General features: G+C 44.2%; 1 protein-coding gene across 1 annotated transcript; it reads right to left on the bottom strand.

Annotated features, from left to right (window-relative positions):
- Nucleotides 1–100: 100 nt before the first annotated feature.
- LOC129860427 (zinc finger protein 180-like) lies at nucleotides 101–15,753 on the bottom strand. Its single transcript, XM_055930812.1, has 2 exons — nucleotides 15,207–15,753; nucleotides 101–2,529 (listed from the first exon to the last, which is right to left on the bottom strand). Exons 1-2 carry the CDS (start codon nucleotides 15,505–15,507, stop codon nucleotides 1,484–1,486), a joined length of 1,347 nt encoding a protein of 448 aa, XP_055786787.1. The 5' UTR covers nucleotides 15,508–15,753; the 3' UTR covers nucleotides 101–1,483.
- Nucleotides 15,754–19,816: the final 4,063 nt, after the last annotated feature.

The raw sequence follows: 19,816 nt of genomic DNA on the forward strand, positions 1-19,816 counted from the left end.
ACATCAGCTGCAAATCTGTTCAATATCAGACTAAATTAGAGTAACAACCAAATAAAACAGACAAACAGGGAATGTTCAATTACCCAAAAATACACTATACTTCATTCAAAGAATCAATACTTTATTTCATATCATAAAGAACACCTGTGGAAATGGGCAGTGGGTTTAGACATCCATCTGACTCCAAAACAAGACATGATTGAATAGTTGAATAGTGTCTAATCCAAATAATCAGCACAATGTCAGGTGTTAGTGCAGGGTTGGAAAATAAACCTACACACCCAGTAGCTAGATCTCTAGCAGCAAGGTTGGCCATGCATTTTCTAGGTCTATGCATCGTTGCTTTAACAGTATTGGTGTAGTCATACAACTTATTCTAACAGTAAACCAACAGCATATTCAGAGCATTTAGAAACTATTCAGACCCCTTGACTTTTTTACACATTTTGTTACATTACAGCCTTATTCTAAAATGTATTAAATAATATTGTGTTCCTCATTTATCTACACACAATACCCCATAATGACAAAGCAAAAAACAGACATACCTTATTTACATAAGTATTCAGACCCTTTGCTATGAGACTCGAAATTGAGCTCAGGTGCATCTTGTTTCCATTGATCATCCTTGAGATGTTTCTACAACTTGATTGAGGTCCACCTGTGGTAAATTCAATTGATTGGACATGATTTGGGCACACACCTGTCTATATAAGGTCCCACAGTTGACAGTGCATGTCAGAACAAAAACCAAGCCATGAGGTTGAAGGAATTGTCCGTAGAGCTCTGAGACAGGATTGTGTCGAGGCACAGATCTGGGGAAGGGTACCAAAAAATGTCTGCAGTATTGAAGGTCCCCAAGAACACAGTGGCCTCCATCATTCTTAAATGGAAGATGTTTGGAACCACCAAGACTCTTCAAACAGAGCAATCAGGGGAGAAGCGCCTTGTTCAAGGACGTGACCGAGAACCCTCTGGTCACTCTGACAGAGCTCCAGAGTTCCTCTGTGGAGATGGGAGAACCTTCCAGAAGAACAACCATCTCTGCAGCACTCCAACAATCAGGCCTTTATGATAGAGTGGCCAGATGGAAGTCACTCCTCAGTAAAAGGCACATGACAGCCCACTTGGAGTTTGCCAAAAGGCACCTAAAGAACTCTGACGATGATAAACAAGATTGTCTGGTCTGATGAAACCAAGATTGAACTCTTTGGCCTGAATGCCAAGCATCACGTCTGGAGGAAACCAGGCACCATCCCTACGGTGAAGCATGGTGGTGGCAACATCATGCTGTGGGGATGTTTTCAGTGGCAAGGACTGGGAGACTAGTCAGGATCGAGGGAAAGATGAACGGAGCAAAGTACAAAGATGTTTCTACTGATGAAGCTCATATCCATATCACACTGAAATCAATGGAACAGGGGTCAAAAAGTTAGGGTTCTACATTGGGACATTAATTCATTGATATCATGAAACAACTACTTCAAGTGTGTATTTTCTGATGTTTGATCAGAGATCTTTTATCAGAGTAGCTCTTGTCACATTGACCACAACTATGAGGTTTCTCTCCTGTATGTGTCCTCTGGTGTACAATAAGACGGCTAGATGTAACAAAACTCTTCCCACATTGATCACAGCTATGAGGTTTCTCTCCTGTGTGTGTTCTCTGGTGTACAATAAGACTGCTAGATTTAGTAAAACTCTTCCCACATTGATCACAGCTATAAGGTTTCTCTCCTGTGTGTGTTCTCTGGTGTGATACCAGGTTGCTTGACTGATTAAAACTCTTCCCACATTGATTACAGCTATACGATTTCTCTCCTGTGTGTTTTCTCTGGTGTGATAACAGGCTGCCTAAGTGAGTAAAACTCTTCCCACATTGAGTACAGCTATAAGGTTTCTTTCCTGTGTGTGTTCTCTGGTGTACAATCAGATGGCTAGATGTAGTAAAACTCTTCCCACATTGATCACAGCTATAAGGTTTCTCTCCTGTATGTGTTCTCTTGTGTGATACCAGGGTGCTTGACTGAGTAAAACTCTTCCCACATTGATTACAGCTATAAGATTTCTCTCCTGTGTGTTTTCTCTGGTGTGATAACAGGTTGCATGACTGAGTAAAACTCTTCCCACATTGAGTACAGCTATAAGGTTTCTCTCCTGTATGTGTTCTCTGATGTATCGTCAGATAGGTAGATATAGTAAAACTCTTCCCACATTGATCACAGCTATAAGGTTTCTCTCCAGTGTGAATTCTCATGTGTACCTTTAGTGATTTTAATCTTAAGTAACTCTTCCCACAATTAAAACAGTTGTGAGATTTCTTTCCTGTGTGTACTCGCTGGTGTATTTTAAGATCTGATGAAGATTTGCAACATTTCCCACAGTCAGAGCAGCAAATAGATTTCTTCCCAGTGGGTCTCTGCTGGTGTTTCTTGAGGTGTTCTGATGTAGAGAGACTCTGCTCTGCCTCGTCAGCATCATGATGTTGTTGAGGCTCCCCAGAGGACCCAGGATAGTCACATCTCTCTCCTGTGTGAACGACAAAGTCAGACAGATGGTTAAAGTCCCACAACAGCAGAAATCCACTGTTAGTTTGAGGTAAAAGGTGATGCCCAGAGCAAACCCATGAAGTTGTTCAACAACTGACGTCTGTTAAATTATTTGACAATTGTCTTAATACAGTCAAGTGAGCAACAATAGTCATATTTCGTCTTGTTTTCACATTAGCAGTAACATCGATAACTACTGGGAAATCCTAACAGTAACACACACCTACTGTAGGACCCATAACTTCACCTAACAACAACATAGACCTACTGTAGGGACCCATAGCTTCACCTAACAACAAAATCGACCTACTGTAGGACCCATAACTTCACCTAACAACAATATAGACCTACTGTAGGACCCATAACTTCACCTAACAACAACATAGACCTACTGTAGGACCCATAACTCCACCTAACAACAACATAGACCTAGGACTATAAATAATTTAAGAGTTCAGGTGAAACATGGAAACTAAAATTTCTTTGTCATGACATTCATAACCTGATCACCAGATAATTTTGTCAATAATTCCACTAGGCCACTCTTTAATGTGTTGTCATTCTAAATGTCCTGAATAAAGGAAAATAGCTCTGTGTGTTGTACAATAGCCTATCCATCAAGGAACAGTTCTCTTCACTAGAGGTCGACCGATTATGATTTTTCAACGCCGATACCAATTATTGGAGGACCAAAAAAAGCCGATACCGATTAATCGGACGATTTTTATACACTGCTCAAAAAAATAAAGGGAACACTTAAACACAATGTAACTCCAAGTCAATCACACTTCTGTGAAATCAAACTGTCCACCTAGGAAGCAACACTGATTGACAATAAATTTCACATGCTGTAGTGCAAATGGAATAGACAAAAGGTGGAAATTATAGGCAATTAGCAAGACACCCCCAATAAAGGAGTGATTCTGCAGGTGGTGACCAGAGACCACTTCTCAGTTCCTATGCTTCCTGGCTGATGTTTTGGTCACTTTTGAATGCTGGCGGTGTTTTCACTCTAGTGGTAGCATGAGACGGAGTCTACAACCCACACAAGTGGCTCAGGTAGTGCAGCTCATCCAGGATGGCACATCAATGCGAGCTGTGGCAAGAAGGTTTGCTGTGTCTGTCAGCGTAGTGTCCAGAGCATGGAGGCGCTACCAGGAGACAGGCCAGTACATCAGGAGACGTGGAGGAGGCCGTAAGAGGGCAACAACCCAGCAGCAGGACCGCTACCTCCGCCTTTGTGCAAGGAGGAGCACTGACAGAGCCCTGCAAAATGACCTCCAGCAGGCCACAAATGAGCATGTTGTTGCCTTCTCACCAGGCTGCTTGCCTATTGTCCTGTAGCCCATCCCAGCCTTGTGCAGGTCTACAATTATATCCCTGATGTCCTTACACAGCTCTCTGGTCTTGGCCATTGTGGAGAGGTTGGAATCTGATTGATTGAGTGTGTGGACAGGTGTCTTTTATACAGGTAACGAGTTCAAACAGGTGCAGTTAATACAGGTAATGAGTGGAGAACAGGAGGGATTCTTAAAGAAAAACTAACAGGTCTGTGAGAGCCGGAATTCTTACATATGAAAGCTGGTGGTTCCTTTTAACACGAGTCTTCAATATTCCAAGGTAAGAAGTTTTAGGTTGTCGCTATTATAGGAATTATTGGACTATTTCTCTCTATACCATTTGTATACCTTTGACTATTGGATGTTCTAATATGTACTTGAGTATTGCCAGCCTAATCTCGGGAGTTGATAGGCTTGAAGTCATAAACAGCGCTGTGCTTGAAGCATTGCGAAGAGCTGCTGGCAAACGCAGTAAAGTGCTGTTTGAATGAATGCTTACGAGCCTGCTGGTGTCTACCATCGCTCAGTCAGACTGCTCTATCAAATCATAGACTTAATTATAATATAATAACACACAGAAATACGAGCCTTAGGTCATTAATATGGTCAAATACGGAAACTATCATTTTGAAAACAAAATGTTTATTCTTTCAGTGAAATACGGAACCGTTCCGTATTTTATCTAACGGGTGGCATCCATAAGTCTAAATATTGCTGTTACATTGCACAACCTTCAATGTTATGTCATAATTACGTAACATTCTTGCAAATTAGTTCGCAAACAAGCCAGGCGGCCCAAACTGTTGCATATACCCTGACTCTGCGTGCAATGAACGCAAGAGAAGTGACACAATTTCCCTAGTTTAATATTGCCTGCTAACATGAATTTCTTTTAACTAAATATGCAGGTTTAAAAACATATACTTCTGTGTATTGATTTTAAGAAAGGCACTGATGTTTATGGTTAGGTACATTCATGCAACGATTGTGCTTTTTTCGCAAATGCGCTTTAGTTAAATCATCCCCCGTTTGGCGAAGTTGGCTGTTTTTTTTGGAAGAAATGATCTTCACACAGTTCGCAACGAGCCAGGCGGCCCAAACTGCTGCATATACCCTGACTCTGTTGCACAGAACGCAAGAGAAGTGACACAATTTCCCCAGTTAAAAGAAATTCATGTTAGCAGGCAATATTAACTAAATATGCAGGTTTAAAAATATATACTTGTGTATTGGTTTTAAGAAAGGCATTGATGTTTATGGTTAGGTACATTAGTGCAACGACGGTGCTTTTTTTGCAAATGCGCTTGTTAAATCACCCGCTTGGCGAAGTAGGTTGTGATTCAATGATAAATTAACAGGCACCGCATCGATTATATGCAACGCAGGACAAGCTAGATAAACTAGTAATATCATCAACCATGTGTAGTTAACTAGTGATTATGTTAAGAATGATTGTTTTTTATAAGATACGTTTAATGCTAGCTAGTACCTTACCTTGGCTCCTTGCTGCACTCGCATAACAGGTAGTCAGCCTGCCACGCAGTCTCCTCGTGGAGTGCAATGTAATCGGCCATGAACAGTGTCCAAAAATGCCGATTACCGATTGTTATGAGAACTTGAAATCGTCCCTAATTAATCAGCCATTCTAATTAATCGGTCGACCTCTACTCTACACATTATGAGGTAAGTATCTTTGTGTTGAAAAAGACTAACGAGACCCTACTGTAAATCAAGCAGACAATAACATATTATAAACATAAATTTGTTAGGGATGTTGGATCCAACATGGAGCACAGCATAACTGTCTTTACCAGAGTAATGAATGAAGAAGCACTTTGGTTGTTGTTTCATGTCGTGATGTTTGTCATGTGCTTGTCATTCAGAAATTGATTTCCGGGATCAGCTGGTGATAGTTGAACATGTGACTGTAACTAAACAGCTACTGTATTAAGTATCATGTGTAATTATTGAAGAACAGCATCAATGACAGTATCCATTTGGGTATTGTGAATCAACTTAATTAAGGTGACTCTCGGATTTAGCAAACTCTGAAATTATTTAGTATTTCTGTGCCCATAACTGTTTTGCCAGCGTAACATAAGGATACACTAAATGTTACGTAGTTAGAGAGCATTTCAGAGATCTGAATACAAAAAACTGTCCGACAGAAAGATCCAGTATTTAAGTTCATCATGACAAACTTAACGTTATGACTATAACTACTGTTCCCTGAAGGAGGGAAACGAGGTACAACATACAATTAAATCCACGCCTCGCTGGAAGCCCTGTCTTCCACAGGTTTTGAGCGTGATACTCGGATTTAGTCCTTAAATTCAATACAGCACTTCACCAACCCAGGAAGTGGCAGGGCCAAACAGGTGTTGTAACTCTTTCATAATTGGTTCGGAGATCAGTAGAAATGGTAAGATAAATTGGCACTCCAAATGGAAATGAAAAAAGTTTGCCGATTTTACCGGAAACTTCAGGAGCATAACATCAGAATTTTTGAAGGCCAGCAGCAGGTCGGGAATTGGTTATTTTACAAAGCAGTTGAATCATTGTAGAGCAGGTAGAAAGAAAATACTATATATTTTTTTATATCTGGGACACCCCTAGAACATACATTTTTTTTACATTTTGTTACGTTACAACCTTATTCTAAAATGGATTACATTTAAAAAAAATTATCAATCTACAGACAATACCCATAATGACATCACAATAACCCATAAAAGTGAAAAGAAGTTTAGAAATGTTTGCATACAAGTGGTTGTATCTATCTAGGTCATGCCAGTAGGCTACCCCCAATTATCATTTCGGTGTTCCTCAAGGTTCCGTTTTAGGACCACTATTGTTTTCACTATATATTTTACCTCTTGGGATGTCATTCGAAAACATAATGTTAACTTTCACTGCTATGATGATGACACACAGCTGTTCATTTCAATGAAACATGGTGAAGCCCCAAAATTGCACTCGCTACAAGCCTGTGTTTCAGACATAAAGAAGTGGATTGCTGAAAACTTTCTACTCTTAAACTCAGACAAAACAGAGATGCTTGTTCTAGGTCCCAAGAAACAAAGATCTTCTGTTGAATCTGACAATTAATCTTGATGGTGGTAAAGTCGTCTCAAATAAACCTGTGAAGGACCTCAGCGTTACTCTGGACCCTGATCTCTCTGACTGTTTCAAGGACAGCTTTTATCCATCTACGTAACATTGCAAAAATCAGAAACTCTCTGTCCAAAAATGATGCAGAAAAATTATTCCATGCTTTTGTTACTTCTAGGTTAGACTACTGCAATGCTCTACTTTCCGGCTACCCGGATAAAGCACAAAATAAACTTTAGTTAGTGCTAAATACGGCTGCTAGAATCCTGACTAGAACCAAAACATTTGATCATATTACTCCAATGCTAGCCTCCCTACACTGGCTTCCTGTTAAGGCAAGGGCTGATTTCAAGGTTTTACTGCTAACCTACAAAGCATTACATGGGTTTGCTCCTACCTATCTTTACGATTTGGTCCTGCCGTACATACCCAAACGTACGCTACGTCACAAGACGCAGGCCTCCTAATTGTCCCTAGAATTTCTAAGCAAACAGCTGGAAGCAGGGCTTTCTCCTATAGAGCTCCATTTTTATGGAATGGTCTGCCTACCCATGTGAGAGACGTAGACTCGGTCTCAACTTTTAAGTCTTTACTGAAGACTCATCTCTCAGTGGGTCATATGATTGAGTGGAGTCAGCCCTCTGCCTCTAACCCTATTACAGGGGCTGAGTCACTGGCTTACTGGTGCTCTTTCATGCCGTCCCTAGGAGGGGTGCGTCACTTAAGTGGGTTGAGTCACACCCCCCCCCCCCTTGGGTTGTGCTGTGGCGGAGATCTTTGTGGGCTATACTCGGCCTTGTCTCAGGATGGTAAGTTTGTGGTTGAAGATATCCCTCTAGTGGTGTGGGGGCTGTGCTTTGGCAAAGTGGGTGGGGTTATATCCTTCCTGTTTGGCCCTGTCCGGGGGTATCATCGGAGGGGGCCACAGTGTCTCCTGACCACTCCTGTCTCAGCCACCAGTATTTATGCTGCAGTAGTTTGTGTGTCAGGGGGCTACGGTCAGTTTGTTATATCTGGAGTACTTCTCCTGTCTTATCCAGTGTCCTATGTGAATTTAAGTATGCTCTCTCTAATTCTCTCTCTCGGAGGACCTGAGCCCTAGGACCATGCCTCAGGACTACCTGGCATGATGACTCCTTGCTGTCCCCAGTCCACCTGGCCGTGCTGCTGCTCCAGTTTCAACTGTTCTGCCTGCGGCTGTGGAACCCTGACCTGTTGACCGGACGTGCTATCTGTCCCAGATCTGCTGTTTTCAACTCTCTAGAGACCGCAGGAGCGGTAGAGATACTCTTAATGATCGGCTATGAAAAGCCAACTGACATTTACTCCTGAGGTGCTGACTTGCTGCACCCTCGACAACTACTGTGATTATTATTATTTGACCATGCTGGTCATTTATGAACATCTTGGCCATGTTCTGTTATAATCTCCACCCGGCACAGCCAGAAGAGGACTGGCCACCCCTCATAGCCTGGTTCCTCCCTAGGTTTCTTCATAGGTTTTGGCCTTTCTAGGGACTTTTTCCTAGCCACCGTGCTTCTACATCTGCATTGCCTGCTGTTTGGGGGTTTAGGCTGGGTTTCTGTTCAGCACTTTGAGATAGTGGGGCAAAAAAGTATTTAGTCAGCCACCAATTGTGCAAGTTCTCCCACTTAAAAAGATGAGAGAGGCCTGTAATTTTCATCATAGGTATACTTCAACTATGACAGACAAAAGGAGAAAAAAAATCCAGAAAATCACATTGTAGGATTTTTAATGAATTTATTTGCAAATTACAGTGGAAAATAAGTATTTGGTCAATAACAAAAGTTTCTCAATACTTTGTTATATACCCTTTCTTGGCAATGACAGAGGTCAAACGTTTTCTGTAAGTCTTCACAAGATTTTCACACACTGTTGCTTGTATTTTGGCCCATTCCTCCATGCAGATCTCCTCTAGAGCAGTGATGTTTCCGGGTTGGAGGGAGTAGTCGCATTCCGCTTCGCTCCACAGGTAGTATTACCATTTCATTTTCATTACAGTACAACGGTTTGATTTGTTTGATCTTAGCTAGCTACATAGCCGTCTTTGTATCAAACATAATTGTGTAGTTATTGAGGTTCGCTAGCCAGCTATTTTCGTCCTAACGTAACGCAACGTAGCCAACACTGCTAGCTAGCCAGCTAGCCACCGAATTGCAGCATTGTAGAAACGAGTGCATTACAACGGAACGACTTGATTAGTGTAGTGTTAGCTGGCTACACAGTTGTCTTTGCTATCTTTGATTTGTTTGATCTTAGCTAGCTACTTAGCTGGCTACATAGCCGTCTTTGTATCAAAGATAATTGTGTAGTTATTGAGGTTCGCTGAGGTTCGCTAGCCAGGTATTCTCGTCCTAACGTAACGTAACGTAACGTAGTCAACCCTGCTAGCTAGCCAGCTAGCCACCGATTAGCAGCACTGTAGAAACGATTACATTACAACGGAACGACTTGATTAGTGTAGTGTTAGCTAGCTACATAGTTTTCTTTGCTATCTTTGTAACTAAGATAATTGTGTAGCTTTGAGTAATTATCGGTTAGCTAGCCAGCTATTTTCGCCTGCCGCGCTGCCGTCCTCCTACCTAGCCAACACTGCTAGCTAACACTGCTAGCTAGCCAACTTCTACCGAATAGCAGCACTGTAGAAACTTACATTACAACGGAACGACTTGATTAGTGTAGTGTTAGCTAGTTGTCTTTGCTGTCCTTGTATCCAAGATAATTGTGTAGTTTAGAGAAATTTAGAGAAATTGTCGAGGTTACCTAGCCAGCTTCACTTTCAACAACGCAGCCACTGCTAGCCAGCCTACTTCACCAGCCAGCAGTACTATATCATTTTAGTCAATAAGATCTTTTATTTTATTTTTTTTGCAACGTAAGCTTAACTTTCTGAACATTCGAGACGTGTAGTCCACTTGTCATTCTAATCTCCTTTGCATTAGCGTAGCCTCTTCTGTAGCCTGTCAACTATGTGTCTGTCTATCCCTGTTCTCTCCTCTCTGCACAGACCATACAAACGCTTCACACCGCGTGGCCGCGGCCACCCTAACCTGGTGGTCCCAGCCCGCACGACCCACGTGGAGTTCCAGGTCTCCGGTAGCCTCTGGAACTGCCGATCTGCGGCCAACAAGGCAGAGCTCATCTCAGCCTATGCGTCCCTCCAGTCCCTCGACTTCTTGGCACTGACGGAAACATGGCTCACCACAGATAACACTGCTACTCCTACTGCTCTCTCTTCGTCTGCCCACGTGTTCTCGCACACCCCGAGAGCTTCTGGTCAGCGGGGTGGTGGCACCGGGATCCTCATCTCTCCCAAGTGGTCATTCTCTCTTTCTCCCTCTACCCATCTGTCTATCGCCTCCTTTGAATTCCATGCTGTCACAGTTACCAGCCCTTTCAAGCTTAACATCCTTATCATTTATCGCCCTCCAGGTTCCCTCGGAGAGTTCATCAATGAGCTTGATGCCTTGATAAGCTCCTTTCCTGAGGACGGCTCACCTCTCACAGTTCTGGGTGACTTTAACCTCCCCACGTCTACCTTTGACTCATTCCTCTCTGCCTCCTTCTTTCCACTCCTCTCCTCTTTTGACCTCACCCTCTCACCTTCCCCCCCTACTCACAAGGCAGGCAATACGCTTGACCTCATCTTTACTAGATGCTGTTCTTCCACTAACCTCATTGCAACTCCCCTCCAAGTCTCCGACCACTACCTTGTATCCTTTTCCCTCTCGCTCTCATCCAACACTTCCCACACTGCCCCTACTCGGATGGTATCGCGCCGTCCCAACCTTCTCTGTCTCTCCCCCGCTACTCTCTCCTCTTCCATCCTATCATCTCTTCCCTCTGCCCAAACCTTCTCCAACCTATCTCCTGATTCTGCCTCCTCAACCCTCCTCTCCTCCCTTTCTGCATCCTTTGACTCTCTATGTCCCCTATCCTCCAGGCCGGCTCGGTCCTCCCCTCCCGCTCCGTGGCTCGACGACTCATTGCGAGCTCACAGAACAGGGCTCCGGGCAGCCGAGCGGAAATGGAGGAAAACTCGCCTCCCTGCGGACCTGGCATCCTTTCACTCCCTCCTCTCTACATTTTCCTCTTCTGTCTCTGCTGCTAAAGCCACTTTCTACCACTCTAAATTCCAAGCATCTGCCTCTAACCCTAGGAAGCTCTTTGCCACCTTCTCCTCCCTCCTGAATCCTCCCCCCCCCCCCCCCCCCTCCTCCCTCTCTGCAGACGACTTCGTCAACCATTTCGAAAAGAAGGTCGACGACATCCGATCCTCGTTTGCTAAGTCAAACGACACCGCTGGTTCTGCTCACACTGCCCTACCCTGTGCTCTGACCTCTTTCTCCCCTCTCTCTCCAGATGAAATCTCGCGTCTTGTGACGGCCGGCCGCCCAACAACCTGCCCGCTTGACCCTATCCCCTCCTCTCTTCTCCAGACCATTTCCGGAGACCTTCTCCCTTACCTCACCTCGCTCATCAACTCATCCTTGACCGCTGGCTACGTCCCTTCCGTCTTCAAGAGAGCGAGAGTTGCACCCCTTCTGAAAAAACCTACACTCGATCCCTCCGATGTCAACAACTACAGACCAGTATCCCTTCTTTCTTTTCTCTCCAAAACTCTTGAACGTGCCGTCCTTGGCCAGCTCTCCTGCTATCTCTCTCAGAATGACCTTCTTGATCCAAATCAGTCAGGTTTCAAGACTAGTCACTCAACTGAGACTGCTCTTCTCTGTATCACGGAGGCGCTCCGCACTGCTAAAGCTAACTCTCTCTCCTCTGCTCTCATCCTTCTAGACCTATCGGCTGCCTTCGATACTGTGAACCATCAGATCCTCCTCTCCACCCTCTCCGGCGCGGCCCACGCTTGGATTGCGTCCTACCTGACAGGTCGCTCCTACCAGGTGGCGTGGCGAGAATCTGTCTCCTCACCACGCGCTCTCACCACTGGTGTCCCCCAGGGCTCTGTTCTAGGCCCTCTCCTATTCTCGCTATACACCAAGTCACTTGGCTCCGTCATAACCTCACATGGTCTCTCCTATCATTGCTATGCAGACGACACACAATTAATCTTCTCCTTTCCCCCTTCTGATGACCAGGTGGCGAATCGCATCTCTGCATGTCTGGCAGACATATCAGTGTGGATGACGGATCACCACCTCAAGCTGAACCTCGGCAAGACGGAGCTGCTCTTCCTCCCGGGGAAGGACTGCCCGTTCCATGATTACGCCATCACGGTTGACAACTCCATTGTGTCCTCCTTCCAGAGCGCTAAGAACCTTGGCGTGATCCTGGACAACACCCTGTCGTTCTCAACTAACATCAAGGCGGTGGCCCGTTCCTGTAGGTTCATGCTCTACAACATCCGCAGAGTACGACCCTGCCTCACACAGGAAGCGGCGCAGGTCCTAATCCAGGCACTTGTCATCTCCCGTCTGGATTACTGCAACTCGCTGTTGGCTGGGCTCCCTGCCTGTGCCATTAAACCCCTACAACTCATCCAGAACGCCGCAGCCCGTCTGGTGTTCAACCTTCCCATGTTCTCTCACGTCACCCCGCTCCTCCGCTCTCTCCACTGGCTTCCAGTTGAAGCTCGCATCCGCTACAAGACCATGGTGCTTGCCTACGGAGCTGTGAGGGGAACGGCACCTCAGTACCTTCAGGCTCTGATCAGGCCCTACACCCAAACAAGGGCACTGCGTTCATCCACCTCTGGCCTGCTCGCCTCCCTACCACTGAGGAAGTACAGTTCCCGCTCAGCCCAGTCAAAACTGTTCGCTGCTCTGGCACCCCAATGGTGGAACAAACTCCCTCACGACGCCAGGACAGCGGAGTCAATCACCACCTTCCGGAGACACCTGAAACCCCACCTCTTCAAGGAATACCTAGGATAGGATAAAGCAATCCTTCTGCCCCCCCCCCCCCCCCTTAAAAGATTTAGATGCACTATTGTAAAGTGGCTGTTCCACTGGATGTCATAAGGTGAATGCACCAATTTGTAAGTCGCTCTGGATAAGAGCGTCTGCTAAATGACTTAAATGTAAATGTAAATGTAATGTTTTGGGGCTGTTGCTGGGCAACACGGCCCTTCAACTCCCTCCAAAGATTTTCTATGGGGTTGAGATCTGGAGACTGGCTATGCCACTCCAGGACCTTGAAATGCTTCTTACGAAGCCACTCCTTCGTTGCCCGGGCGGTGTGTTTGGGATCATTGTCATGCTGAAAGACCCAGCCACGTTTCATCTTCAATGCCCTTGCTGATGGAAGGAGGTTTTCACTCAAAATCTCACTATACATGGCCCCATTCATTCTTTCCTTTACACGGATCAGTCGTCCTGGTCCCTTTGCAGAAAAACAGCCCCAAAGCATGATGTTTCCACCCCCATGCTTCACAGTAGGTATGGTGTTCTTTGGATGCAACTCAGCATTCTTTGTCCTCCAAACACGACGAGTTGATTTTTTTACCATTAAGTTCTATTTTGGTTTCATCTGACATTCTCCCAATCTTCTTCTGGATCATCCAAATGCTCTCTAGCAAACTTCAGACGGGCCTGGACATGTACTGGCTTAAGCAGGGGGACACATCTGGCACTGCAGGATTTGAGTCCCTGGCGGCGTAGTGTGTTACTGATGGTAGGCTTTGTTACTTTGGTCCCAGCTCTCTGCAGGTCATTCACTAGGTCCCGCCGTGTGGTTCTGGGATTTTTGCTCACCGTTCTTGTGATCGTTTTGATCGAGGGGGATTATCAGTGGTCTTGTATGTCTTCCTAATAATTGCTCCCACAGTTGATTTCAAACCAAGCTGCTTACCTATTGCAGATTCAGTCTTCCCAGCCTGGTGCAGGTCTACAATTTTGTTTCTGGTGTCCTTTGACAGCTCTTCGGTCTTGGTGTTCAACCTTCCCAAGTTCTCTCACGTCACCCCGCTCCTCCGCTCTCTCCACTGGCTTCCAGTTGAAGCCATAGTGGAGTTTGGAGTGTGACTGTTTGAGGTTGTGGACAGGTGTCTTTTATACTGATAACAAGTTCAAACAGGTGCCATTAATACAGGTAACGAGTGGAGGACAGAGGAGCCTCTTAAAGAAGAAGTTACAGGTCTGTGAGTGCCAGAGATCTTGCTTGTTTGTAGGTGACCAAATACTTATTTTCCACCATAATTTGCAAATAAATTCATTAAAAATCCTACAATGTGATTTTCTGGATTTTTTTTCTCATTTTGTCTGTCATAGTTGAAGTGTACCTATGATGAAAATTACAGGCCTCTCTCATCTTTTTAAGTGGGAGAACTTGCACAATTGGTGGCTGACTAAATACTTTTTTTGCCCCACTGTATCAGCTGATATAAGAAGGGCTATATAAATAAATTTGATTTGCTACAGTAGGTTGTATCTCTCTAGGTCATGCCAGTGGGCTACAGTAGGTTGTATCTCTAGGTCATGCCAGTAGGCTACAGTAGGTTGTATCTCTAGGTCATGCCAGTAGGCTACAGTAGGTTGTATCCAAGTGGAAACAATTATCAACCCAATGTGGAAAGTGTTGAATTTGGTCAACAACAAAAATTAATGGCTTATTTGCAACGTGAGGTTTACTTGAACCAACAGAAGTTTCGTAATGATTAAGTTGTTATGTGGACACGTGACACACCGACAACTTTGATAAAAACACTATAGAAGTTGTCTCCAGATCGCTATGCATATTCATGCTAGTAGCTTAGCATCTCTCTCCATTGAATACAGGCGGTTGACGTCAACAACCCTCATAGAATATAAACAACAGTTTACAATAATAAGATGTATCCACCAATCCAAAGAAAGGACAGGTGGGAGCTAGACAACCCGCAGTGCCGCTTTGTGAACAACGACTCTTGTCAGTATATCCATAATTTTTGGTGTAGCCAACCCAACTCTCGCATGGCACTATTGGGGGGCTCGGTGTGTAGTAAAACATCACTACACAAATCACAACATGCCGTGCCCCCAGTCTGCGGTCAGCAGATAGATCCTTCTCAAATATATATGTTAAGTCACTTTTTGGAAACGGAACGGAGAAAACAAGGGGTAGCTTGCTCTACTTCGTCTGATTCTAGACATTTCAGTCATCATCCTATGGCCCTCCATCGAAGAGGTATTGACGAGAGAACCCCCCGAATATCCAAAGTTAAAAACAAATTTAAAGGGGTACTTACTGGTGTTAATCAGATCTCCTATCTCCTCCTCTTCATCTTCATCTTTCAATGTGACAGTAATCTCCCCTTCCTTCTTCACTCCAAAAACGGCATTATCCTCTTTGTCTTCCTCCTCCTCTTTCACTCTGACCTCGTCTTTCTCTTCATCTTTCACAGCATCACCCTCTACTTCTTGTTTTACTGTGACCTCCTCCTCCTCATCCTTCTCCTCTTTCACGACAATGTTCAGCCCCAGAGCGTCTTTCTCCGCCCAGCAGACATCCTCTTCTTTAACAGGAGGGGAGTAGTTTAGGGAGCTCATGTTCGGGGATATTGGCTAGTTAGCTATCATTAGCGACTAGGCTAGTGCTAACTTAACCAGCCAGCTACTATAGCTGACTAATAAAAAAACAACGTAAATATTAAACTAAATAGGTTCACAAGTAGATACGACAGAAGTGTGTCTAAAACACAGTAGGTAATATATACCGAAAGCGTATAAATACCTTGAATCTTTCGGCTATGTTGGCTAGCAAGCTACCGAGGTGGTTGACTAGCTGTTTATGAAGAACCGTCCACTAGTATACGTCACGCTAGCAGCATCGCCTGAAAAACGCACATCGCCGTCTGCTGACTGGAGTGGGGAACGCAGTTAAATATTTGTTTTCTTATGTACAGACAAAGATTGTTTTAAATGGATTTAATTAAATACACTATTATATTGAGACATACAAAGACAGGAATGTGTTGATTGATTAGTGCGAACAAAAAATGTTTACTACAGCACATTTAAGACAGTTTCATTAAGTCAAACTAAATCTAAATAAGTAGCTAGCTGCTCCTACATGGTGTAACAATACATCATGTAGATGTATATAATGAAGAGACTAGGTCTATACTGCTCCTACATGGTGTAGCAATACATCATGTAGATGTATATAGTGAACAGACTAGGTCTATACTGCTCCTACATGGTGTAACAATACATCATGTAGATGTATATAATGAACAGACTAGGTGTATACTGCTCCTACATGGTGTAACAATACATCATGTAGATGTATATAGTGAACAGACTAGGTCTATACTGCTCCTACATGGTGTAACAATACATCATGTAGATGCATATAATGAACAGACTAGGTCTATACTGCTCCTAAATGGTGTAACAATACATCATGTAGATGCATATAATGAACAGACTAGGTCTATACTGCTCCTACATGGTGTAACAATACATCATGTAGATAGATGTACACTACCATTCAAAAGTTTGGGGTCAATTAGAAATGTCCTTGTTTTTGAAAGAAAATAAAGAAATAAAAATTATTTACCTGTTTTTGCTTTCTCATAATGGGGTATTGTGATGTCAATATGGGGTATTGTGATGTTATTATGGGGCAATGTGATGTCTTATGGGATATTGTGATGTCATTATTGGGTATTGTGTGTAGATTGATGAGGGAAAAAATGATTTAATCCATTTTAGAATAAGGCTGTAACGTAACAAAATGTGGAAAAGGTGAATGGGTCTGAATAATTTCTGAATGCATTGTATATATAGGGGAAATACTTAGTGACATCACTTCATGAAACAGGAGGTACCAATATATAACATAGGTTCAATATGTCAATATGCCTTGTCCTGTCACGACTTCTACCGAAGTCGTTGCCTCTCCTTGTTCGGGCGGTGTTCGGCGGTCGACGTCACCGGTCTTCTAGCCATCATCGATACATTTTTCATTTTCCATTGGTTTTGTCTTGTCTTCCCACACACCTGTTTTCAATCCCATCCATTACCTCTTGTGTATTTAACCCTCTGTTTCCCCTCATGTCTTTGTCAGAGATTGTTTCTTGTTAGTATTGTTTTTTATGTGTATAGGTGCGCGACGGGTCTTCATACACATATTTGTTTATGTTCGTTTCTTATTAGTGTTATGGAGCATGTACTTGGACATTCATTAAAAGACTCCATTTTACACTCCGTTTGACTCTCCTGCGCCTGACTTCCCTGCCACCTATACACACAACTCTGACATGTCCATTGCTGTTCTGGTTAGTGTTTATTGGCTTATTTCACTGTAGAGCCTCTAGCCCTGCTCACTATACCATATCCAACCTTTCAGTCCCACCACCCACATGTGCGATGACATCACCTGGTTTAATGATGTTTCTAGAGACAATATCTCTCTCATCATCACTCAATACCTAGGTTTACCTCCACTGTATTCACATCCTACCATACCTTTGTCTGTACATTATTCCTTGAAGCTATTTTATCGCCCCCAGAAACTTCCTTTTACTCTCTGTTCTAGACGTTCTAGACGACCAATTCTCATAGCTTTTAGTTGTACCCTTATCCTACTCCTCCTCTGTTCCTCTGGTGATGTAGAGGTGAATCCAGGCCCTGCAGTACCTAGCTCCACTCCTATTCCCCAGGCGCTCTCTTTTGATGACTTCTGTAACCGTAATAACCTTGGTTTCATGCATGTTAACATTAGAAGCCTCCTCCCTAAGTTTGTTTTGTTCACTGCTTTAGCACACTCTGCCAACCCGGATGTTTTAGCCGTGTCTGAATCCTGGCTTAGGAAGACCACCAAAAATTCTGACATTTTCATCCCTAACTACAAGATTTTCAGACAAGATAGAACGGCCAAAGGGGGCGGTGTTGCAATCTACTGCAAAGATTGCCTGCAGAGTTTTGTTTTACTATCCAGGTCTGTTCCCAAACAATTTGAACTTCTACTTTTAAAAATCCACCTCTCTAAAAACAAGTCTCTCACCGTTGCCGCCTGCTATAGACCACCCTCTGCCCCCAGCTGTGCTCTGGACACCATATGTGAACTGATTGCCCCCCATCTATCTTCAGAGCTCGTGCTGCTAGGCGACCTAAATTGGAACATGCTTAACAGCCCAGCCATCCTACAATCTAAGCTTGATGCCCTCAATCTCACACAAATTATCAATGAACCTACCAGGTACCACCCCAAATCCGTAAACACGGGTACCCTCATAGATATCATCCTAATCAACTTGCCCTCCAAATACACCTCTGCTGTTTTCAACCAAGATCTCAGTGATCACTGCCTCATTGCCTGCATCCGGAATGGGTCAGCGGTCAAACGACCTCCACTCATCACTGTCAAACACTCCCTGAAACACTTCAGCGAGCAGGCCTTTCTAATTGACCTGGCCGGGGTATCCTGGAAGGATATTGATCTCATCCCGTCAGTAGAGGATGCCTGTTTTTTTTTTTTAAATGCCTTCCTCACCATCTTAAATAAGCACGCCCCATTAGAGAAATTTAGAACCAGGAACAGATATAGCCCTTGGTTCTCTCCAGACCTGACTGCCCTTAACCAACACAAAAACATCCTATGGCGTTCTGCATTAGTATCGAACAGCCCCAGTGATATGCAACTTTTCAGGGAAGCTAGAAACCAATATACACAGGCAGTTAGAAAAGCCAAGGCTAGCTTTTTCAAGCAGAAATTTGCTTCCTGCAACACAAACTCAAAAAAGTTCTGGGACACTGTAAAGTCCATGGAGAATAAGAACACCTCCTCCCACCTTCCAACTGCACTGAAGATAGGAAACACTGTCACCACCGACAAATCCACTATAATTGAGAATTTCAATAAGCATTTTTCTACGGCTGGCCATGCTTTCCACCTGGCTACCCCTACCCGGTCACTGCCCTCCCCTCAGCTACTCGCCCAAGCCTTCCCCATTTCTCTTTCTCCCAAATACAGTCAGCTGATGTTCTGAAAGAGCTGCAAAATCTGGACCCTTACAAATCAGCTGGGCTAGATAATCTGGACCCTTTCTTTCTAAAACTATCTGCTGAAATTGTTGCCACCCCTATTACTAGCCTTTTCAACCTCTCTTTCGTGTCGTCTGAGATTCCCAAAGATTGGAAAGCAGCTGCGGTCATCCCCCTCTTCAAAGGGGGGGACACTCTTGACCCAAACAGCTACAGACCTATATCTATCCTACCCTGCCTTTCTAAAGTCTTCGAAAGCCAAGTCAACAAACAGATTACCGACCATTTCGAATCCCACCATACCTTCTCCGCTATGCAATCTGGTTTCAGAGCTGGTCATGGGTGCACCTCAGCCACGCTCAAGGTCATAAACGATATCTTAACCGCCATCGATAAGAAACAATACTGTGCAGCCGTATGCATTGACCTGGCCAAGGCTTTTGACTCTGTCAATCACCACATCCTCATCGGCAGACTCGACAGCCTTGGTTTCTCTAATGATTGCCTCGCCTTGTTCACCAACTACTTCTCTGATCGAGTTCAGTGTGTCAAATCGGAGGGTCTGTTGTCCGGGCCTCTGGCAGTCTCTATGCGGGTGCCACAGGGTTCAATTCTTGGACCGACTCTCTTCTCTGTATACATCAATGATGTCGCTCTTGCTGCTGGTGAGTCTCTGATCCACCTCTACGCAGACGACACTATTCTGTATACTTCTGGCCCTTCTTTTGACACTGTGTTAACAACCCTCCAGGCGAGCTTCAATGCCATACAACTCTCTTTCCGTGGCCTCCAATTGCTCTTAAATACAAGTAAAACTAAATGCATGCTCTTCAACCGATCACTGGCTGCACCTGCCCGCCTGTCCAAC

The sequence above is a fragment of the Salvelinus fontinalis genome, chromosome 8 (assembly GCF_029448725.1).
Source record: "Salvelinus fontinalis isolate EN_2023a chromosome 8, ASM2944872v1, whole genome shotgun sequence".
Lineage (NCBI taxonomy): Eukaryota > Metazoa > Chordata > Actinopteri > Salmoniformes > Salmonidae > Salvelinus > Salvelinus fontinalis.